We start from the raw sequence: 25,167 nt of genomic DNA, 5'->3' as shown, positions 1-25,167 counted from the left end.
AGTGCTGGGCAGGTTGGTGCAGAGGGAATATCAAAGGAAAATCACTGGGATTGTGTGTGTTTCTGAAAAAATGATTTTGTTTTTGCCATTTTTTTTTCATCCCCCAGTCATTTCCCTCAAAATGCTCTCCCCCACTGAGTTTGTCTTTATTTTTTAAAAATGGTCAGTTTTAACAAAATGAGCATTTAAGACCCTGCAAGCCTGACTGGGAGGCACCTCATAATACTAGAGAGTGATCAAAGAAGTTCTGAGTTGAAGACATACCACTGACACATCCTAGCTGTATGACCTTGGACAAATCCTTGCCCTTGGTGTCCCCAGATAACTCTAAAACAGGAATCTGTTCGTTTGCCTTAAAAATGTGATGACTATATTTCAATATTAGTGGTTTTCTTTATAATCCAATGTATTTATTTCATGTTGAGTTTTTTACAGGGTCATTATCTATCTGTTTCTATCAGGAAGGGAACAAGAAGCCTGGACTTGTCTCCCTCTGCTAGGCGAGTTCCTTAAGGATAGCGACTATTTGACTGTCATATATAATCAGAGCCTGGCATCTTTTGGGCATCCTTATAATTTACTTTTTTGTAGTCATAAATGGAGTGGCAAGTTGTCACAGTGGATACTCATCTTCCTGAGTTCAAATTTGGTCTCAGCTTGCTAGCTTTGTGATCCTGGACAAGCCATTTAACCCTGTTTTCCTTAGTTTCCTCAACAGTAAAACGAGCAGGAGAAGGAAATGGAAAACCACTCCAGTATCTTTGCCAAGAAAACCCCAAATGGGTCATAGAGTCAGACATGACTGACAACTGAACACTGACAATAGTCATGCACATGCACATGTATGTATGCATACATGTAAATATATACCTATATACATGTACATACACACATATATATTTCCTCTTGGGTCTCCTTCATTCACGAGCCTTTAATACATGCTTGTTGAATTATTGATGGTGCTGAAGGTATGTAATTGCTATCAGTGTTTCAAAAGCTCCAGCATCCTTCCCTACTACCAAGGCAGGTTAGCATCTTCAATAAAAAGTGTGAAAAGAGATTTAGCCCAAGAGGCTTACCGGCTGATGGAAGCCTTTTGCTCAGGCACTGAAAATAACCGGAAGGTAATATGGGGTTCAGGCTGAGCATACAGAAATAAGGAGACAGAGCTGAAAGGCTAATATGGAAGCCAAGAAATCCCTGGGACTATTTCCTTTGAATTGTTTGTATGCTCATTGCATCAGGAAAGTCCAGGACATAGAATGGCAGATTTGGAGTCAGAGTCCAGGGGTCCAGGCCTGGCTCTGGCATTCACTCCCTGTGTGACTTGGAAAAAAGTCTCTTAAAGCACTTTGTGCCTCAGTTTCTCCATCTGTATAATGAGGGGACTGGACTCCATGACCTCTAAGGTTCTCTCCAAATCTAAATCTTGGATTCTTGGAATATTCCTATTTTTTCAAGAACCCACCAGAGCTTTGTTAGCAGAAAGAGTTGGACAGTAATTCATGCTAGAACATTCCTTGGATTTCCTTTGATGAAGTAAAGTCTGTTTTCTCATCAGGAAAAAAAAAATCCAAAAAAGCAAAACCAGAAGGTAGGGGCAGACTCTTTTTGTAAGGGAAGCCATGGTATTTCCAACAGCTTTGTAGAGCTATTGCCACTGGCTATAGCAAAGAGGTCACCTCAGGAAGTAAAATGTAACATTTCACAGCTACAAACAAAGTAGATTTTCTTTTCTTTTTTTTTCAATTTATAATTTATTTATTTTAAATTTTCAACATTCATTTTCATGAGATTTTGAGTTACAAATTTTCTCCCCATCTCTCCCCTACCCCCACCCCAAGATGGCATGCATACTGAATACCCCTTCCCCCAATCTGCCCTCCCATATACCCCCCCACATCTTCCCTTACTTTCTTGTAGGGGAAGATGGGTTACTATACCCCATGTGGATTTTCATTTTGAACATTTTCAGAGAGTGAGAGTCTGTCTGCCCTTTGAGCCTCTTGGACCCATGTAAGTCACCTTTCACATATACCAAGAGTCCTTAACTGGGCTCTTCCTTCATTTTCATAGCTGCATTTCAGTACAACTGGCATCCTTTGCAATTCTGTGTATTCTATTTTGTGCACTAGCTAAGTCCCAACTCTGCCTCTGTTTCCTCTTTTGTGAAATGAGAATAAGAATAGCTCCTACATGGTGGGGTTGTTACAAGGGTCAAATTGGATAATTAATACAAAGCAATTTCAAAAAAGACTTCATTGATGCAGAACCAAGAAAGTACCCGGGCAAACCTTTTGTGTTAGGAGAACAAAGACAGAGCAGAGCCAGCTGACATTCTCTATGATTCTGAGGAAGTCCCTGCTTCCCCTCTTTCCCCATGTATTATTCATCTGTCTGTATAAAGAAAAATGTGAATATTGGATCTAAAACCAAACAGTCTTAGCTCCAGAAGAGAATTCCAAAATATTCCATGCCTCCTCTGGCCATGTTGTCAATTAAAATTCATGCAGTTCTGATTACCCAACAGACTTCACTCTCCTCGGAAGGAAGGCTAAGGAACAAGGCCCCAGGGGATCAGAGCGGCAGCCTCTTCTTCAGCATCGTTCTGTCTTCCCTCACTCATCCTTTGCAGTGACGCTTCAGGTTGAGTCTCCCAAACAAGGATTTCATCCAGGTTAAAGAATGTTAGAGCAGGGATGGAGGGAAAGGAAGCCCAGAGAGGTTGAGGGATCTGTTGGGGGGCACATGGCTAGCCAATGTCAGAGCCGTGACTAGAACCAGACTGGACTAAAGTGGGCTGGGCTGGGTTGCTTGTCAGACCAGCCTCCTACACTGTGATGATGTTATTCCTGTAGCTTCTTGCTATAATAAGAATAATGCCACTTTCCTGGCCCAGGGATATTGTCAGTATTGACGTGTCAGTTTTTCTTAGTCCTCAGAAAGCCTCGGCTGAAAACTGTTAAAACATTATTGTTGTTGGGACTGACAGGAGGTGATGCTTATTGAATGTTTCTCCAGGGCTTGGCATCCACATGATGTGACTTAAGGGGGTGTGGGTAGGGCCATGTGCACTGATTCCCTCGTCTTTACTGGATAGCTGTCCTTTTTGACTGTGGAATATGAATCCACCTTTTAGGAGCTCCATTTTAGGGAGTGTTTTGATGAACTTGAGAGTGTGCAGAGGAGGGCAGTTATGATGATGAAAGGCCTGGAGGCCATGTCCTATGAAGACCAGTCAAAGGAAAAGGGGATGCCAGGCTTGGAGGAAAGAAGGCTTAGGGCTGGGGGAGTGATAGTTGGCTTCAAGTTTTTGAAGGATTGACATGTGGAAGAGGGATTGCCTTTGTAGTCCTTGGCCCAGAGGGTAGAATTTGGAGCAGATTTACAGAAATGGACTTAGGATCAGTGTAAGGAAACCCTTCTAACAATAAGAGCCACCTTAATTAGCCCTAAAGAGATAACTGGTGGCAGACTTTTACTCCAGCTCCCCTTCATGATTCCTTGTTATATTGTGCATTCTAACTTTCTCCTCCCCATCATGCTCCTGCCTTCCTTGCCCATGGAACAAAACTAATATCTAATTCTTTGTTGTTTTTCATGACTCACAGCTCTACAATGGAAGCCGTAGAATATTGCTATTAGAAGTAACACAGAGAAAGTTCATGTGGTATAGGAGACTGGACATTGGAATTGTAACTTAGAATCCCTGGATTCAAATCCTGCCTTAGACACTCTCTAACTGTGCAATTATGATTACTTTCCTCATCTGTAAAATGGGACTATTCATGACAGCCCCTTCAGAGAGCTGTAAGGATTGAATTTGCAAGATGATATATAGAAAGTACTTTGTAAAACTTTGAGCACTCTCTCTCTTTCTCTCTCTCTCTCTATGCACACATATATACATATGTATATTATATATACAGGCATATATAGTGCTTGAAGGTGTATATATATATATATATATATATGTTAACTATTATTATTTTCCTAAAGTGGAATGTCTCAGAGACATAGTTTTGTGTTGGCTCCTGGTTCCAGTTACTTTTCTGTCACTCCCCTTGGGATGGAACAATGGCCCTTTGAAGGATTTAGGTGTGTAAATACTGATTACCAGTCTGGCTCTCACCCAACTTGACTAGTCTCATTTCTGTCCACTCAACAGAATCCGTGTTGCTTTGGATTGCTTCATTCCCCACACCAGGTGGATTCTCGCTCTTGTTCCATCTTTCCAGGATGAGTGGAGATCCATAACCTCAGCAAAGCATGGCTTCTTAGAACTAGAGAGGCAACAGAAACTATTAGGGCTAGACGTTCTTTCCCTTTTTTGTGTTGGGGACACCTTTGGCCGTCTGGTGATGCCTACGGATAGACCCCTTCTCAGAATAAAAATTTTAACTGCATAAAAGAAGGCAACAGCATGGCCAAGGAAAGCAGTGATGCCAGAATGCCATTTTCAAAGCACTAGGGCAGAACAACCACAACAAAAAACTCCTAGACGCCAGCTTAAGAGCCTCGGATTCTAGCCCAAGCCTTCATTTGATGATTGCCCCGTATTCTTGCCCCTTTTGCTGCTGAAGCGAAGTCAGTTCCAGCTGAGCCGTCACTTTAAGGCAGGCTGGCTTCCAGATCACAAAGTTCCATTTAAAGCAGGAGATATTTCCCAGTGGGGGTTGGGGTTTGTGGAGAGCCCTCCTCCTAGGTGTCTGGCCTCCATATGTCAGGCCGCCCCTCTTCTTGGCCAGACTTCCTCTGTGTGAGGATGGCTTTTAGGCTTAGTGTTCACACCTAAGCTCTTTGGGCATTTTGTCAATCATCCATACATAGCTCTATACTTCAAAATCTGAATCTGGGGAAGAAAGGCAAGCACACTTGGCTTGCTTTGCTTTCTCCCAAAGGGAGGGCGGGAATCTTTGAGATGTGCCATTGTTAGGGAGCAGAGAAATGTTCTGTGTTGTGATTACAGCTCTATATGTTGGAAACATGCTTTCTTTAGTAAGGGAAAGAGCTACAAGTCCTTCTCACTGTACAGAATGCAGACATGTGCCCCCATATTACTTGGCAAACTTCATTTCAGAATGTCATTTATACCTTATAACTTAGCCCTGTCCCTATAGCATGGCACTGACCATGTCACTCCCCATCTCCAGAAGCATTAATGGCTCCCTACTGTTGGCATTTAAAGGCTTCTATGCCCTGGTCTCAACTTCTCTTTCCAGACTGATCTCCCCTGATTATCCCCCCTCATGAGCTATATGTTCCTGTCACACTGACCTACTTCCCACTATTCAGCATTCCATCTTTCCCACCTCAGTGACTTTGCCTAGGCTGGCCCTCATTCTCTCCCTCTTCATTTCAGCCTCCTGGCATACTTTTCTCCCTTTAAAGATTCGCTGAAATACCACTTCCTACATGTGGCATGTCACAATCCCCTTGATTGTTAGTGTCTCCCCTATCCAAGTCATTTTGATTTTAATTTGTATATATTTTTCATTCGTGTGTATATATTATTTCTCTCCAGTACAGTGCAAACTCCCTGAAGGCAGGGGACTGCTCTGTTTTTGTTTTTGTATCCCCACTACCTGTAGAGGGAGTCATGGTGTGGCAAAGAGAGAGTCAGCACCGAAGCCAGGAAGACCTGGGCTCGAGTCCTGCCTATGACAGTGTGATCTTGGTCAAGTTGCTTAACTTCTCAGTGCTCTAGATTACTCTCTAAGACTATACATTACAGAAGAAGATGCCAACCTGCATTAGTAGAGGGACTTCCCCATGCCCAGAACATCACAGATCCCATCCTTATCACTATCCACAATGCTTAGTTATCCTGGTACATAGTAGGTGCTTAATGAATGAGTGTTGAGTTGAATTGAATGGACTCCATTGCCCTAAAACCCTTCAGTGCATCTGTGATCTCTCCAGAGGTACAGATTGTAGCCCACCTTTGTTCTTCTGTCTTGTGCATCTATTATCCATTTTCTGCCAAATCCTTGGAGAGCAGGGACTATGGGCGAAGAAGGTTCCACTTAGAGTAACATGTTTGCGGATGGGCACCTCCCTCCGACTCTCTTAACATTACTGGGATACCAGCACAGCCTGTGCATGGGCTCTCCCTAGTTCTCCTTCACTCTGACCCACTCTCCGTCTGGATCTATATGACATCCCTTAGCCTCTTGTCATGCATAATTCTTGGCTAGAGGCACGTTGGAGCGCACTCATGCCTGCCTCATTCACTCAGGATGCATATGGGTACCAGTGGCCTAGGCTTGCCCCATTCCCCTTGGGCATAAGCTTGCTCACAGTTCCACTTGCTACTGTCCTGTTATAGGGCCAACTGCCCCTGCAAATTATGTAGCCTTCTTGTGGGATTAATGTGGAATTGACTTTAGTTGTCAATAAATTTCTATAGAGAAATTTCTGAGGAGTTGGAAGGAAGGTGACATTATGTGAAAAAGTTCTGCTTTTCTCTAGGGTCTTATGAAATAGAAGCTACGTTCCCTGGAGAGCAAGGTCAGGAGAAAGAGGAAGAAGCCTCAGAAAAGAAAGGAGGAGGGTTAATGCTGATATGGTTGGGCGGAAAGCTGGTTGTGTCTGTAACCACAGCAATAGGGTTCAGCTCATGCTAAGCTAACTACTCTGAGTCCATGGTGATTAGTTAGCCAGAAATGGGATTAATTGCTGGATCAACAGAATGAAAGAAGTCTTTTGAATAAAAAGGGACCTGGGAAATCCCTTACCCTAACTTTCTGGGTTGGTCACTCAGCCTCTTCTGGTTCAAATGTAGGGAGCTGCTTTTCCATTTTTTGGCTTCTCTGACTGTTAGGGAGCCCATGCTTACGTCAGGTTTAAAATCCTTTCTCTATTAGTTAGAGCATTTATGAAAAATACTTATGCCATGGGCCACGCAAGGAAACAAAACAGTCCCTGCCCTCAAAGAACTTACTTTCTGATGATGGGAGGTGCTGAGGACAGGTAGGTTTAAATTTTATGAAACTGGTAGTTCTGGAAGGTAAGGGTTGATTTGTTTCTGGGCAAGGTGAAGTAAAAACTCACCCAATTAGAGCTCAGTGTGGTTCCTGAGTAGGACCTAAATTTTGTGTGGGGATGATGGGCAGAGTGGTAGTGAAATAATTAAAAACGCATGGCCAGGACTTGAGAGTCCTTCAACTACTTGAAAAGAGTTATCGTATCCCTTCTAAGCATGCTCACAACTTGTATCAACATTAGACCTTCTCTGTCTTTTAGGGAGAGGAGTCTGGGATATGAGGACTAGCAGATGAGCAGAGTTAAGTTGGAGAGCTGAAATATTTGTAAACATTATGGATGGAGTGCAAATACTGGAACCCTTTGTGAATAACATGAGAAAATAGTCTCAGAACTCTTGTGTGGCCAGTAAATAGCACTCTTTTCTGCCTGAGGCAAACCATGGGGAGAAGGACGCCAATCTTAACTGTGGAGCAGTGGGTCCATGAACTGCAGATGTACCGACCTACCTGATCTCTGTTTATTATGTCTTTTGAATGCCATTCCCATCGTGCCCCTTGTTTTCTGATACCATTTCAGTTCTCCAGTTTCCCTTTCCAAATGTGGCATGTAGAATCAAACACAATGCCCCAACTGCATCTGATCAGTTGTAGAGATGAAGCTAGGTCTTTTATTTTGAACCCTGTCCTTCTCTTAATGTCTGTCCCATAACTGAAGCAGGGCTGGTGGACCTTTGCCCTGAATGTTAACACCCAGAGGAGGGTGTCACTTTGTTCTCTCTCCAAACACTAAGGATCACAGACTGGAGGGGGCTGAAAGTGTGCCTGTTTTCATCAATGAATATGTTAGACATACAAGTCAGTTACATTTAGTATGCATTAAGCATTCTTGTCAATGAATATTTTGTCATAATTCAGTTAGATTCAATATACATTAATTAAGCATTCATTATATGGCAGGTGCTGAGGATTCAAGGACAAAAGTTAAATAATCCCTGCCCTCCCAGAGTTTCCATGTACAAAACAAGTTTTTTACTCTCCATTATCCCATTAATTTCTTAGATGGTGGGATCCACGTAGCATATATTGCAAGGATAGAACCACACAGTGTCCCTATTTAACTAATCTAGAAAGGCATTTTACATACAATGTGGTTTATATTTAATCCAAGTTCATTTGTGATAAATTTTCTGGAGGATAAAGATAAGATTCTTCCTTCACAACTTAATTTTGGATTGATAGCCATAACTAGGGTACGATCACTGTGTCTTTGTCTTAGAGTAGAAAATTTAGTAGGCACAAACAACCCTGACCAGAAGAATGTTTCCTTTCTTCTTTCTCTCAATCCTTTCCTTGCTTGACCCTTAGCCCCAATGGCAGTCTAAACCTGATGTACATATTTATTCCCCCTTACACCTACAATGTTTGAGAAATTTCAAGGCTATAGATACATCATACACCTACTTGAATCCAAGTTCTTTTAATTTTTTTAAACTTTAATAGCATTTTGTTTTTCCCCTAATTACACGTCAAGACAATTTTTACCATTCATTTTAACAAGATTTTGAATTACAAATTTTTCTCCCTCCCCTCTTCTTAAAATTATAGGTAATTTGATATAGTTATACACGTGCCATCATGTAGAACATTTCCATATTAGTCACAGTTGTGAAAGAAGAAAAAGATCAAGAGGGGAAAAAGCACAACAAAGAATAAAGTAACAGTATGCTTTGATCTGCATTCAGATTCCATCAGTTCTTTATATAGATGTGGATAACATTTTCCTTTGTCATTCATAGTTGGTCATCACACAGTGGTACTGATACTATGTACAATGTTTTCCTGGTTCTGTTCATTTCATTTTGCATCAGTTTGTACAAGTCTTTCCAGGTTTTTTTCTGAAATCCACCTATTCATCATTTCTTATTGCACAATAGAATTCCATTCCATTCATATACCACAGCTTGTTCAGACCCTTTCCCAATTAATAGGCATCCCCTCAATTTCCAATATTTTGCTGCTTTAGTGATTTAGAGCACTTCTTCATATGCCATATGCCTATAGAGAGCTTTGATGTTTTCATCTGAAAACTGCATGTTCACATCTTTTGACCATTTATCAGTTGGGGAATGGATTATATTCTTAAAAATTTGACTCAGGTCACTACATATTTGAGAAATGAAACCTTTATCACATACACTTGCTATAAATATTGTTTCCCAACTTTCTGCTTTCCTTCTAATCTTGCATTGGTTTTGTTTGTAAAAAGGACTGTTCTAAATATGTTTGCACATGTAGTTCCTTTCCCCTTTTTTATGATCTCTTTGGGATACAGACCTAGTAGCTGGATCAAAGGGTAGGCACAGTTTGTTTGCCCTTTAGGCATAATTCCAAATTGCCCTCCAGAATGGTTGGATCAATTCACATAATTACCAGCAGTGCATTAGTGTCCCAATTTTCCCCCGTCTTCTCCAACATTTATCTTTTTTCCTTTTTTTGTCATACTCACCAATCTGATAAGTATGAGGTGATACCTCAGAGTTGTTTTGATTTGCATTTCTCTAATCAAACATGATTTAGAGCATGTCTTCATATGACTATGGATAGCTTTGATTTTTTCATCTGACAACTGCCTGTTCATATCATCTGACCATTTATTAGTTGGGGAATGGATTATATTCTCAAAAATTTGACTCAGTTCACTATATATTTGATATATATATTATTTATATATATTACTTTATCAGACACATTTGCTAAAAAGATTGTTTCCCAGCTTTCTATTTTCCTTCTAATCTTGGTTGCATTGGTTTTGTTTCTGAAAAATACACTTTAATTTAATATAATAAAAATTAACTATTTTACATTTTGTAATGCTCTCTATTTCTTGTCTGGTTATAAATTCTTCCCTTCTCCACAGATCTTAGAAGTAGACTATTCCTTGCTTATGGTTTCACCCTTCTTGTCTAAATCATGTAGCCATTTTTACCTTATATTGGTATATGGTGTGAGACACTAGTATATACCTGGTTTGTGCCCTAATGTGTTCCAGTTTTACCAGCAGTTTTTCTCAAAAAGTGGGTTCTTATGCCATAGGCTGAGGTCTTTGGGTTTGTCAAACACTAGGTTACTATAGTCATTTACTACTGTGTCTTGTGTACCTAATCTATTCCAATAATCCACTACTCTATCTTTTAACCAGTTCCAGAGAGTTTTGGTGATTACTGCTTTATAATATAGATTAAGATATGGTATTACTAGACCATCTTCCTTTGTATTTTTTGCTATCTGCTTCCATTTTATGGGATAGTTTACCCCATTCATATTCACTGTTATAATTACTGTGTTTTTCCTTACATCCTATTTTTTCCTTGTGTTTGTCCTCTCTTTCCTTTCACCCTTTTTCTCCTCAATTGTGTTTTGCTTCTGTCTACCATGTTCCCTGGTCTGCTTTCTCTTCTGTCAGTACCCCTCCCCTCCTTTACTTAATCTCCTCCCCTGCTACCTCCCTAGAGGGTAAGATATATTTCTATATTCAACTGATTGTGCATATTGTTCTGTCTTTGAGCCAATACTAATGAGAATAAGATTCAAGTGATGGCCTTCACTCACCTTCCCACCTTTCCCTCGACTGTAGTAAGTTTTTCATGCCTCTTCATGTGAAATAATTTGCCTCATTCTACCTCTCCTTTCTATACCTAGTGTATCCCTCTTTCTCATCCCATAATTTTTTTCTGCCATTACCTCAAATTCTTCTTATACCTGTACCCTCTGTCTATGTATATTTATTTTAGCTGAACTATTGGTGGTATAATTTTTAAGAACTACAAGTATCTAGGTATGCATCCCAAAGAGATCATAAAAAAGGGAAAAGGACCCACATGTACAAAAATATTTATAGCAACTTTTTGTGGTGGCAAAGCATTGGAAATTGAGGGGATGCCCTTCAATTGGGGAATGGCTGAACAAGTTGTGGTATATGAATGTAATGGAATACTATTGTTCCATAAGAAATGATGAGCAGGCAGATTTCAGAAATACCTGGAAAGTCTTACATGAACTGATGCTGAGTGAATTGAGCAGAATCAGGAGAACATTGCACACAGTAACAGTAACATTGTGTGATGACCAACTTTGATAGACTTAGTTTTTTCTCAGCAATGCAATGATCCAAGACAATTCCAAAAGACTCACAATGGAAAATGCTATCCATATCTAGAGAAAGAACCATGGAGTCTGAATGCAGATTGAAGCATAGTATTTTCTCTCTATGTGTTTCCTCTTCCTCATGGTTTTCCCCTTTTGTTCTGATTCTTCTTTCATGACATGACTAATGTGGAAATGTGTTTAATATGATTGTACATGTATAGCCTATATATGTAGCCTATAGATTGCATGTCATCTTGGAAAAGAGAAGGGGGAAATTAGAACTCAAAATCTTATAAAAGTAAATGTTGAAAACTAAAATAAAATTTAAAAAATAATTTAAAATATCATCTTTCCATGTAAGGATATAAACAGTTCAACTACATTGAATCCCTTATGTTTTCTTTTACTTTTTTACCTGTTTATGCTTCTCTTGGGTCTTGATAGTGGAGATCAATTTTTTTTTCATAAATTCTGGTGTTCTGTTTATGGAAGCTTAAAATCCTTCTATTTCATTGAATGACCATTTTCCCCTTTGAATTTTTATGCTTAATTTCATCAGGTAGGTGATTCTTGATTGTCATCCTAGCTCCTTTACCTGCTAAAATATCATGTTCCATGACTTCTGACCCTTAATGTTGTAGCTGCTAAATTCTATGTAATCTTGATTGTGGCTCCCTGGTATTCTGATTGTTTCTTTCTATCCACTTGCAGCATTTTCCCCCTGACCTGATAGCTCTGAAATTTTAATATAGTGTTCTTTGGAGTTTTATTTTAGTATCTTTCCTGAAGTGATTGGTGGATCCTTTCAATGTCTATTTTGCCCTCAGGTTCCAGGATATCAGGGCAGTTTTCCTTGATAATTTCTTAAAAGATGCTGTCAGGTCCTCTTTTTGATTATGGCTTTCAGGTAGTTCAAATGTTTCTGATATTATCTGTCCTGGATTTATTTTCCAGACCAATTGTTTTTCTATTGAGATATTTTACATTGTCTTCTATTTTTTCATTCTTTTCAATTTGTTTGATTGATTCTTGATGTCTCATGGAATCATTAGCTTCCACTTGTCCAATTCTAGCTTTTAAGGAGTGTTTTCCTTGATTAGCTTTTATACTTCCTTTTCCATTTGGCTAATTGTACTTTTTAAGGAGTTATTTTCTTCAGTAGATTTTTGTATCTCCTTTTCCATTTGGCTAATTCTACTTTATAAGCAGTGGTTTTCTTTTTCCAAGCTGTTGACTCTTTTTTTCATAATTTTCATGCATCACTCTCATTTCTTTTCCCAATTTTCTTCTACTTCTCTTATATGATTTTTAAGGTACTTTTGGAGTTCTCCTATGAGTTTTTTTATGATCTTGAGGCCATTTCCCATTTTTGTTTGGGGCTTTGTCCATTAGTATTTAAACATCGCTGACCTTTTCTGAGTTTGTATCTTGATCTTCCCTGTCACCATGACAACTTTGTATGGCCACATTCTCTTTGTTGTTGTTGTTTTCTGCTCATCTCTTTTTGGCCTTTTCCCTTTCTTTTATATTTGAGCTCTACTCCTGGAATGGAAGGGCACTGTCTCAGGTTTCTTGTGCCGGGGGTGGCAGGTGATGGCTGTTTCCCTGGTGCTGCACTGATGTTGCCCTGAGACCTGCAGGGGAACTTCATGTTTAGTGCTGCACTGAGGGGGGTGGTTTGGAGGTTGGCTGGTGGTGCTAGAGATCATAGGGGTCTGGCAGCTTACTGGTGCTAAGTCAATGCCCTAGTGCTGGTGTCTCATAAGTGCTGAGACTGATGGGGGTGTCTCTGCATTTCCCTGGGGCTATACCTACATACATGGTGGTCTGGCACTGGCGGCTGCCTGTTTGCTCAGGGCTATACTGAAGCAAGGGGCAGGAGCTGGTGATGGCCCCTATTTACCTGTTTGCTTAGACAATGGTAGAGTTGGCATCTACCTGTTTGCCCTGGACTGTGCTGAAGCCTGTGGTGGTTCTTGGAGCTGGAGTCTGCCCATTCCCCTGGCTATTCTGAAGCATATGGGGGATCCTGGTATTGGTGTTTGCCAGCCCCACCACATTGCGGCTCAGGAGCTCTGACTGGTTTGCTCAGATAGGGCTTGCTGTTGGCTTGCTGGGATGTTTCCTATCCTGGACTGCACTACCTCTGTACCCACATGAGACAAACCTTTCCTGATGATCTTCCAGGTTTTTTTGGCTAAAAGATTGTTTCACCCTGTCTTTTTGCTGGTTCTGCTGTTCAAGAATTTACTTTGGAGAGCTATTTTATGGTTGTTTGGATGTGGATATGGAAGAGTTATGGCAATTTACTGCTTACTCTGCCATCTTGGCTTCCAATCATCTCTTTTTTGTTAAAGGCTATCCCTACCTTCCAAATAGGAATGTTATCCTTGGCCTAGGCTATGATTCCTCTCTCCTGCGATCACATTTGCCCCATGAACAAACCTGTTATTTATGACTCTCCCTAAAACTCAAGGAGTATTTTGCCATGTTGTTAATAAATAGATCCAGCATTTGTAGAACAGCCATACTTTTTTATGAATGATTTTACTCTCCAACTTGCCTCAACTCAATGGGTTATTCATATCACATATCTCAAGGATGTTAGACTAAGAGAAATAGTTGTGATGTTGTGAGAAGTGAGAATTTGTAGTCAGAGGACTTGGACCCAAATTTCAAATCTTCCATTGATTAGCTATTTTGACCTTAGGCAGGTAAGGTCATTTAATGTCTCCATCTCAGTTTCTTAATAAATGTAAATAATGATAGAAGTAGTAGTAGTAGTAATAGTAGCAGCAGCAGCAGCAGTAGTAGTAATATACATAACCTCTCTCCAGGAGAGTATTCTTGAATTATATTATTTATTATTCATTCATTCAACAAGCATTCATTAAGTGCCTGCTATATGCCAGGCACTGTGCTAAGTTCTAGAGGTACAAAAACACACACACAAATGCAACAATCTTTTTCCTTAAGCACTTCACATTCTATTGGAAAAGTCCATATTTAGATACAAAATTATTAACAGTTGGGGGATCAGGAGAAGGTTTGACATTTTAAGTCATCCTTAAATTGAGACTAGAAGGAAGAGAGAGATCGTAAAAGGCAGAATTGAGGAAAGAGTGCATTCCAGGCATGGAAGAGGGCAGATAATGTGCCATGTAATATATAATGATTAGAGGGAATTCCAATGTTCGGTTTTTCTCCATTGTCTCCCCAATAGGTCTTGTGTGACAGACATGTGTGAGTGTCCAGTCCATAAAAACTGTTATTGTGAATCCTTCTTGGCATATACCCGGGCTTGCCAACGAGAAGGGGCCAAAGTTCACTGGAAGCCAGAGCAGAACTGCGCAGGTAAGGGAAGCCTTATGGCTTTGACTGTGGGAGGAAGCTTGAACCCATGGGTGACAATTCAGCCCACCACAATCATCACAGCACAGCTTTGGCAGAAGAAAGGGAAAAGTGGTTGAGATCAATAAGTCAAACAGTGACCCACTTGTTCTGCAATCTGAGAAAACAGGAAGCTTTCACTGAGCAAGGCATCAACCACTTAGGAAGAGGTGTTTGTTGACAATCTGATTTTAACAGATTTTCAAGGTTATCATCATTAAGGATTTCCTTCAACAAAGAGAAACAGAATGATGATATAGAAAGATGACTGTATTTGGAGTCAAACAATCTGGGTTTGATTCCTTGTTTTGCCTCTTACTATCTGTGTGATCTTTGGCAAGTCATTTAACCTCTATAGGACTGAGTTTCCTCATGAGATTGGACTAGATGCCCCCTTGGGCTTTTCTCAGGTCTTGATGCCCCCTTGGGCTCTTCTCAGGTCTTGGAATGAGCTACAAATTTAAAGCCTCAATTGTATACAGAGCGAGGGAGAGATGTGCTAAGCACTGGAATCATGGGTGATAATAATAAGACATTTACATGGTGCTTTAATATTGGTAAAGCATCTTTTAACACCTCCCTTTGAGCCTTATAACAGTCCCCTGAGGCATGTGCTACAAGTATTATCTTCATTTTACATGTGAGGAAGTTGAGCCTGAGAAAGAGCAAATGACTTTTCCAGTGTCACACAATCAATAAATGTCAGAGGCAGAACTGACCCTAGGTCTCCCTGAATCCATGTCCACACTCTCTGCTCTGCCTTGCTCCTACCACATTACAGGGATGACTCCCCTCTCTCTTTGCCTTTCCCCAAGTAGTCACTTACTGGCTGGAATACCAGGACTTGTCAGACCATGCATGCCTCCTCCAGTGAGTGATTTTGTATCTCTGAGGACAGATTGGCCTTTATGTAACCTACAAGCAGTGAGTGTCACTGGAATGTTCACTGGATAACAGCCTCTGTGACCACAAGGAGTAACTTCTGACTGATTCTGGGCTTGTGCTCCTCACCCTTTCAGAACACATGTTCAACTTGAGTCTCCTTGACTAACCTCCAAATCCACACTTCATGAGGCTGGCTCCAAAATTCTAAAAAGATGTTGCTAATGGAAAAAGCAAGATGGCTTTTCCTGGGACCTTTTATCAAGCATTTCCAAAGCATAGATGAAACTGAGGGACTCAGGACCCAGCAAATGAGTCCAGGGGATTTAAGAAAGCTAACATGATGAATTATAGCAGAGTGGCAGATGAATAAATAGTCAAATACATTGCCAGATGCACTCATCTGAGGCTCACCTAGGACACTGGAAACTTGAAGGACTACCCATTGCTTGTTTCTTATTACTGGAGGCCTTTGGGTTAGGACAACACTCAAGACCACTTAAGGCAGTGAATGACAGTTCATTGGGGGCCAAGACCTTGGAAAGCTCTTGGTGAGAAGCAGGGCAAGAAATGCAAAGTAAACAAGGGATTATCCAAGAGTCTGGTCTGGTTTGCACCACTGGCATGGTCATTGTCACTTTTGGAAGCTCTCTGAAGAACTAATATTCTATTATCAATAGGAGATTGTTGGACTTTCTCATTCATCATTTAGCAGATGAGGAAACTGAGGCCTAGATTTGCACAAAGTCACATAGTCATGAGTTGTTTAGGCAGGATTTGATCCCCTATCCTCCTGACTCCCAAATGAGGACTTAATCCACTACAGCATGTTGTGCATAATTATAAGACACGTTGTGCACCTCCATACTTTCAAGCCCATATGCCATGAACTCAAACTTGGCCTTCATTCATTCATTCAACAAGCATTTAAAAAATACTTATGTATCAGGCACTATGTTAGGTCCCAGGAATATAGAGATAAAATGATTGCTGCCCTCAGGAAACTGACATTCTATCAGGGGAAAACCCATCCCCTTTTTCTACTATGCAATGCTGCTGCCTCTAATATTTCTACTAGCAGTGCTTACAGAACGCCTTGTTATAATAATTAGCATATTTTAAGCCTTTTTTGTTGGGTAGTCATTTTCAATTGTGACTGACTCTATGTGATCCCTTTTTGTGGGTTTTCCTGACAAAGATAAAGGAATAATTTGGCATTTCTTTCTCCAGCTCATTTTATAGATATGAAACTGAGGCAAAAAGTGTTAAACGACTTGTCCAGGGTCACATAGCTAGTATGTATCTGAGCTTGGATTTGAACTCAGTTCTCTCTGACTCCAGGGCTGGCATTCTATCCACCACACCATCTATATGCCCTTCATTTGAAACCTAGTAATGGCCCACTTGGTTCCTTCATCTTTGGTGTTAGGGAGTTCATTGTAGATGCAAAATTCTGTGTTCAGCTACCATTGCTCTGAGTCCCCAGGTGGGAAAATTGCTAGCACCTAGGCAGAAACTGAATTTGTTTGCAACCTTATATTTATAGAAGTTCCTAATTAGTTCCTGGCCTCTGTGTTTGGAGCAAAATTCAGATTACTGGAAATGTTTGATAATAAATGGTCATTGGGAGGGGAAGTTGAGGAAAGAGCTGACCCTTTGTTGGGAATTGCCTCTGCTTCTGTCTTCTGCTCTGAGATGCCTGCAGAGTCCATTGATTCTCCTTGATATGAAAGGTAACAGAAAAGTGGGCTCTGATCAGAATGTCCCAAACTGCTACTACTTTCAGACCATGGACAGCTCTCTCCTTTGCATTAAGGAGCTTAGTTCCTGAACTGCACATGGAGCACCTCTATTGGCTTCTGGTCAGAGCACTCGGGGGCCACAAAGGAGGCCCATTCTTATCCAGCTCATCCAGCCTCTATACCAATTCCCTCCTTCTGTTGCTCTACAATTGCTGGGATCAAGAATTTAATCCCTGAGCAACTTCCAGACCCTTTGCTCCGGTGATTTTCTCCATTATTAACCAAGCCCAGCTTCCCCTTGCCAAGCTTAGTGCCTGTGTTAAAGTTTAGCAGGCTGTAACTTTCATTTCGTATTCTACATTGCCTAGCCAAAGGGAAGTAGGGACAGGCTGCATTACAGCATTAATGGTGTGTTCTGATGAGTGAGAGCTGTGTAGAATTACTCTTGGGGCTGCTGCTTACTCTTTGGCCCATGGGGCTGCTCATAGGCTAAGTTCAGAAAAAAAGTCATCCTTGTCTTTCTCATCTCCTCCTGCCTTTTCCTTCCCCACCTTCGAACTCAATTAAATTAAAGAAGCATTAAGTGCCTACTACGTGCCCGGTGCTTCCCTGGGCCCTGGGATTCAAAGACAAAAGTGAAATAGTCCCTGACTTCAAGGAGTTTACATTCTACTGGGTTGACATCTTATTCAATCTTGAAGCATTTACAAGTCACCTGCTATGGGCTTGGTTGGTACTGTACTGGCTGTTGGAGTTGCAAAGACCAAAACTAAACAGTCCCTGTATTCAAAAAGCATATATTTACTGTGAAAATTCAACAGATTTTTGACTCATCTACCTGACATGTACGACTTTATTCAGAAAAAAAAAGACATGGGAGTCATACAGCTATTCTCTCTCTCTGTCTCTCCCTGTCTCTGTCTCTCCAACATTCCCTCCCTCCTCTCTTCTTATTAGCAAGGTAATTTTGAATATTTTAAAGAGTGTGAATGGATAACTGATCATCACTGCAAAGAAAGCCATGAAAGTTGTAAAAGTGGAAGCAGTCAATTGTCTGGTGTCACAAACAGCTGTAATAATATCAGCCTGGTTAGTGAAGGCTGCTTTTTATCTAGGGATTTCATTCCATTGGCATTAGAATGCAGAACATTTTTTCCAGCTAATTCTATGTGCATGGAAATGACAAGGACTGTGTGACCTTGTTTACCCAAACCCTACCTCTTCAGACTTCTGTTTTCTCTACTGTTCCAGCTCATTTCAGCATATTTACACACAGAAAAAAAGCATATATATATATATATATGTATATATATATATATATATATATATATATATATAAATACAGGGTAGATGGAGTTAGTAAGGTATAAACTACATCAAAGGCTAATGGTTGTTGTGAATGTAAGTTTATAAAGTCCTATCTCTGCTACTTCCTGTGACCTTTGACAAGTCACTGAAGTCCTCAGTTTCCACATCTGTAAAATGAGGGGGTTCAATTTGATGGCCTCTGTGGTCTGAACCTCCTTTAAAACTTTGATCTTGTAAATTTATTCTGAACCGGTTTTCCTCATATGCAAAAGAAGGGGGCTGAATTTGACATTTACTGAGGTTTCTCTCTAAATTTCTGAGTATCCAAGTACAGCCTAACTATGTCCACAGAGGCTCATCCCAAGTCATGGCTAGCCAAGGATGGATTTTGGTGATAGATTTACAGAAAATGGTCTACTACATTATGAAGGGGTTGAGAACCTTTGAGAACCCAAGGTCACCTTGATGTTCCAATGAGAAACTGGAGTAGGGCATTAGTAGAGGACATATAATTGTGCTAAAACAGAAATTAGAGTTCTGTCTAGAAAAAAATGGGGTCATGTTGCTAAGTAACCCTTATGAAACTGATTTTATTCAGATGTTTTTGCAAATACTTCCCCAGCATCCTATGAGTCAAGCAGGCAATTTCCTTATAAGTAATGAGAATTTATGTCAGAAGATTATTGAGTACTCTTTGGGCAACAAAACCGCTTTTCTCATGTGATTTTTTATAGAGTGACAGTTACTTGAGTAGCCTTCACAGAATCTCATTTTACGGTTCTGATCACCTTCCTGTTAATTGACTTAAGTCAGAAAAGGCATGTTCTGTAACTTCTACGAATTTATAATTTGGAAGACGAAAACCAAAGCCTGCTAGTTTGAACACTAACCATTGTCTGCCCGTTCTCCAATTACCCAGTATTTAGCCATGTATGCTGTTATCACCAGCTGAATCACAAATGAGAAGGGTTGAACTGAGGTTTCTGTTCCATTACTTGGAGTTGCAAGCTTTGAAAATTCTGGTGTTTTGTGGGCCTTGGTCCCTTCTCTGTTGATACAGCTCTGGACACCCCTCACACAATTTAGTCAGTAGTTTCCATAAAGAGCTGGGACCAATAAATTCATCATCTAATGTCTGGCTATCTGCAGGTAAGCTTCACTCTTACAATGTAGACCCAAATTCAGTTTCTGGACCTTTCCAGTGAAGTAAGATCTGCTAGAGCTTGAGTTCTTTCATCAGTCATTCAAGAACTTATTAAGCACTTACTGCATGTGTGAGGCATGGTATCGGGCACTGGAGATATAAAAAAAGGCAAAAACATGGCTCCTGCCCTCAGAGAGCTCCCATGTTAATGGGAGAGACAACCCGCAAAGAAATAACTAGACACATGCACAAATAATGATACATTCTGAAGTCTGGAAGACCTGAGATCAAATCTAACCTCAGTACCTACCAGCTATGTGACCCTAGGGGAGTCACTTAGCTGTTTACCTCAGTTTCCTCATCTGTACAGTGGAAAAATAGGACTTGATTGTGAGAATCAAATGAGATAATAATTGTAAAATGTTTGTCACAGTGTATGGTTAGAATTAGGTATTGCACACAGGCATACACATATAGTATAAATGGGAAGTAATCTCAGAAGGAAGTCACTAGCACGTGTGGGGCTAGGAAAGAAAGGTCTCCTCTGTAAGATGGAATTAGAGTTGATTCTGGAAGGAAGCCAAAGAAACAAGGAAGTAGAGGTAAGAGAAGAGAGGCCATTCTAGGAAGAGGAAATAGCCAGTGCAAGATAGGGATGGAGATGGAGATAGAGAGTTGCTGTATCATTGGATCACAGAGCTCTGTAAGAGGAGAGCAAAGTGTCAGAAAGGCAGGAAGAGACCAGGTTGGGGAGGGCTCAGAATACCAGATTATTCCATATTTGGTCCTGGAGCCAGAGGAACCTGAGGTCTCCTGTAGCATTGCTGCTATTTCTTTGCTATATATTTGAGGTGACCTGGATATGCAGATCAGTAGAAAAATGAATGGTTTTCCACCTCCATCACTATCCACCCAAGCACTTCACCTTGTGGCAGAGGCCACCCTGGACTATTGTAGGCAGCACTGGTGGAACCCAAGCTCTGTCAGATGCTGCTGAGCTGGAAGGGCATAGGAGCAGGGCCCGATGGCAGACTGTTCCGCTGCCATATAAGTAGCAGACTGATTACCTTCCAGAAGTGTTTCACTGAATTGACCTCATAGTGTGAAATTTTCAGCTATGGAAAGTCTTCAAAACCCTCTGCTAAGTCATGGAGAATCCCACATCATTGACCTGCAAAGAGTCTGTATCAAATACTGCTTGAAAAAGGGGGCAGTGCTTTTGACACTCATTGGGATAATAATCTCTTCTTCATCTTGTCTATATTTTGTGTCTACTTAATACCTGGAATCAGATGGGCCTTTAAGATTTGTTAGCAGCTTGTGTTAGCTTGTATGATGCTTCCAACAAGTTCTGTGAAGTAAGTGCCATCATTATACCCATTTTACAGATGAGAAAACTGAGGACCAAAGCATAAGTGACTTGCTCATTATCACACAGCTAGTAAGATTTGAACTCAGATCTTCCTGATTCCAAATCCAGTGCTCTTTATCCCTTGTCTACACCATCTAGCTAGAGGGTAGGGACTGTTTCCTTTTCTTTTTCTATTCCTAGTGCCTAGAATGATGTTGAGTACATGGTAGACACTTAGTCAATATGTTTGTTGATTGATTGGTTACATAGATCATTCTAGATGCCCAGCACATGGCTTAGAGCTGTCAGGGACCTTACAAAGTCTTTGTTATTGTTCAGTTATTTCAATCATGTCTGACTCTTTGTGACCACATTTTGGGGTTTTCTTGGCAAAGATACTAGAGCAGTTTACGATTTTCTTCTCCAACTCATTTTGTAGATGAAGAAACTGAGGTAAACAGGATTAAATGACTTGCCCAGGGTCACACAGCTAGTAAGTGTTTGAGGCCAAACTTGAACTCAGGTCTTCCCAACCCCAGGCCTGGCACTCTAGCTGCTGTGCCACCTAGCTTGTAAAAATCTACCATGCTGAAAAATCATATGGGCTTTTTTGATGCCCAATCAATACTTATTAAGACATACGAGAGGGATTTTACTTTCACAAACATTGTTGAGGGGGAGGACTATCTTGTTTCCCTAACCTCATGAAATTTTTAAAATTTACTTTGTATACTTCAAAAAATCTCTCTATACAGAGACAGAGGAGGGCATAGTGGATAACTGAGTTCAAGTATGACTGCAGATACTTCCTAACTGTATGACCCTGGTCCAGTCAGCTAGCTGCTAGAAATCTCAGTTTTCTCATTTGTGAAATAGGAATGATAACTCTCATGCCCTTATTTGCTTGCTTTTTGTAATCTACTCACTCATCCATTTAAAGGTCCAATCCCCCCAGAAAGACTGTAACTTCCATAGGAGAAGGGGATTTTGTTGTTTGTTTCATCTTAACATTTCCCAATGAATTACACAGGAAGCATAGGAGTGTCTTTCCACTGTCTTCTGCATCTAGAGACAGATGACCAGGATTCAAATCCTGCCATCGCTTCTTACTGTCTGTATGACCTTGGAGAAGTCCCTTTACCTTGTTGGGCCTCAGTTTCCTCATCTGTAAAATGAAGGGTGTGGACTAGATGGTTTCTTCCCACTGTAGATCTAGGATCCTCACATTGACATTTAAAAGGCACTTGTAGGGTTGAATTGAATTGTATTCCCTGACTCCCTTGTAAGAGAACATGCCTACATGTATGGGCATTGAAGGGGTGTGCTTTTCATTTTGGGGGGCTACGTTCACCTCAATGAAATTGTTCTGTGAGTCCAATTGAAAACCGGAGTATATAAGTGATTGTTGAGACAAGAAGCAGTTTGCCGACCCTATCGACATGGGTTTTGATGATGGTTCTGCAATATGGCAGGCATGCAAGCTTGAGGATTGCCCTATTCTGTAAAGCATACAGATCAGAAGTCATGACAAGTGAGAATACTAGTAAGTGAAATGAATTCCAGGGGATGTCCTTGAGCCCCAAATAAATGAGCATCTTGTTTCTAAGAGTTGGACTTTCCAAAGCCCATGCTATCCGTCTTTACTGTCTTTCAGCGACCCAGTGCAAACACGGCGCCGTGTACGACACCTGTGGGCCTGGATGTGTCAAGACTTGTGACAACTGGAATGAGATCGGCCCCTGCAACAAGCCGTGTATTGCAGGCTGTCACTGCCCTGCCAACTTGGTTCATCACAAAGGAAGATGCATCAAACCAGTCCTCTGTCCCCAACGGTGACCTTTGTTCAGGGCCAAAGACTTGGAAAGCTGGTGTTCTTGACACCTGCATCGAACAGCCAATGAAGGACTATGGGTTTTACATGCAGATTCTGCAAAAAACATACCCTGAGTACATATGTGTAAATGTACATATATGTACACATCTATACATACCCACATGCATGTGGGCATGTATAGATGTGTATATAGAGAGATTCAAAAACATACAACATTTATATAAACCATAGAAGGAAGAATTATTATATGTATATTTTTTGCTATAAGACATGTATTATTTCTAGGATTCTAATCTGTAAGCTATGGCAGTTATTGTATAAATAAACCCAAAGTTTCTAATTTAATCAGGTGGCATGGCAGCCTTCTGGATGGCTTTCCCATTGCATAAACTTCAAGGAGGTTTTTAAAGAACCCTAGTGTTCTAATGGCATTCATTTTGATCCTGAACCAGGATTTGTAGTTGGATGGAAAACATGTCTCCCTAGAGGAAGAGGGTTTATCTGTGGGCAAGAAAGGAATGTGTACTTGTGAAAGCTGGCCAGAGGATTGGTGACTGGAGTGAAAATGGATGGACAGCTGGGTCTTTGGAGACAGATAATTGATAGTATGTCCAAGATTGACTGACTAAATGCCAGGTTGTTGAAATTTGTCATTGAAACCAAATCAAAGAGCCCAATAGTTTCTTGATTTAAAGTACTCTTTTTTATTGCATTTTTATTTATATACCCCTCTTACACATGTGCGCGCACACACACACACAAACATACACGGCATCCCGACATTCTTAGTTTAGCTTTAATAGCTTATTACTGTCCTAAGACTTTTGTCTATTCTATGGAGGCAGTGAGGAGGAGTCAATAGAGACGTGGTACGAAAGCCTAGAAGGTAGTTTAAAATCCGATTTCTGACACTTATGGGCTATGACCCTGTACAAGTCATGTGACCTCTCGGTGCCCCTGACTAGAGAATACAAATGCCTGGCCTGCTTTGGTCATCCAGGAGCTCTCTCTGCCAATGAAAGCACAGGTAAAGCATGTATCAAAGACCTACTGTGTGTCAGGCATTGTGCTAAATGTTGGGACACAAAGGAAGACCAAACCAGTCCTTGCCTTCCCGGTGCTTATACTTGAGTGAGGAGACGACATATAGAGATCGGAAAATGCAAGATAAATACAGACTATCTAGGTGGAAGGTAGCTTGAGGTGGGCTGGCACTAGCATCTTGGGGGGAAGCAGGAAAGGTTTCCTGGGGGTGATAGCCCTTAGGATGAATCTTAAAGGCACCTAGGGATTCTCAGAATCAGTTTGGGGGGAGAGCATTCCAGGCATGGAGAATGGCCAGTGCAGTTGTATGTAAGAAATAGCCAGCAGGCCAGTTTGACTGGATTGTAGAGTGCATGGGATGTATGAAAATTGGAAAAGTCTGAGAAGGGCCTAAGTGGCAAATAAAGGACTTTATATAAGGTTACATCACAGATGTGGAATCTGCTGGAAAGAAATCCAGAGGTCATTTCTTCCAACCCAAACTTGAATGAGAATCTCCTCTTCCACTTCTTAAATCAATGGTTATGTACCCTCCATTTTAATTGAGGGGAACCCACTACCTCCCAAGGAAGCCCAGTCTGTTTTGGATGATTCTTTTTTTTTTCTTTTTTTGCTTTTTGGATGGAAATTGGGGTTAAGTGACTTGCCCAAAGTCACATGGCTAGTAAGTGTGTCAAATGTCTGAGGCCAGATTTGAACTCAGGTCCTCCTGACTCCAGGGCCAGTGCTCTATTTACTGCGCCACCTAGCCGCCCCAGTTTTTGGATGATTCTAATGAGAAATCAGTTTCCTCCTCCACTTATTTCTTCCTTGTCCTGTTTCTGGAGCTAAATGCAGTAAATTTAATCCTTCTTCAAAATGGAGACAGCTAGTATGTCCCCACTAATCTCTGAGCTCATTATCCTCGGTTGCATTGATGGTCTTTGGAATGGTACGGTTTTCAGTTCTCTCTCCATCCTGGTCACCCGCTTCTCTTTGTTAATCGCTATGTCCCATGTATAGTATTGATTAAAACTTGACTCTCTGCTAAAGTCCTTCTCCAATGTTTTGTTGTGGTTTGGTCGTGAATCTGGGTTCCCAAATCCTAGGCCAGCAGAGCATAACCTCTGACCCATCCCATCCCCATTAGAATGTGAGCTCCCAGAGCAGAGCAGCTGACCAAGGTAGGATTTGATTCCATGTTGTAGGATGCTGGAGATGGACCTCAGAGGCCCTTTAGAGGTAATCTAATTTAACTCTGAATATTACAAATGAGGAAGTTAAGGCTGGAGAAAAGGAGGGCTTGTCTATCATCACACAAGTAGTAAACACCTGGGGAGAGATTTGGTTCATGGGGATGG

The 25,167-nt window shown here is 40.9% G+C and overlaps 1 protein-coding gene across 1 annotated transcript in view; it reads left to right on the top strand.

Moving 5' to 3' along the window:
- The window catches only part of BMPER (BMP binding endothelial regulator), a 304,854-nt gene extending 280,011 nt beyond the window's left edge, over positions 1-24,843 (top strand). The window contains exons 14-15 of the mRNA XM_069084281.1: positions 14,356-14,486; positions 22,604-24,843. Coding sequence (XP_068940382.1) covers positions 14,356-14,486; positions 22,604-22,785 — 313 coding nt within the window. The 3' untranslated portion in view covers positions 22,786-24,843. The remainder of the gene's footprint in view (positions 1-14,355; positions 14,487-22,603) is intronic.
- The last annotated feature ends 324 nt before the right edge of the window (positions 24,844-25,167 follow it).

Source organism: Petaurus breviceps, unplaced genomic scaffold (assembly GCF_028583685.1).
Source record: "Petaurus breviceps papuanus isolate PSGF00001 unplaced genomic scaffold, PetGlider_PUasm1.0 174, whole genome shotgun sequence".
Lineage (NCBI taxonomy): Eukaryota > Metazoa > Chordata > Mammalia > Diprotodontia > Petauridae > Petaurus > Petaurus breviceps.
Note: the sequence above shows the minus strand (reverse complement) of the source record. Positions and strands in the feature narration are given on the sequence as shown.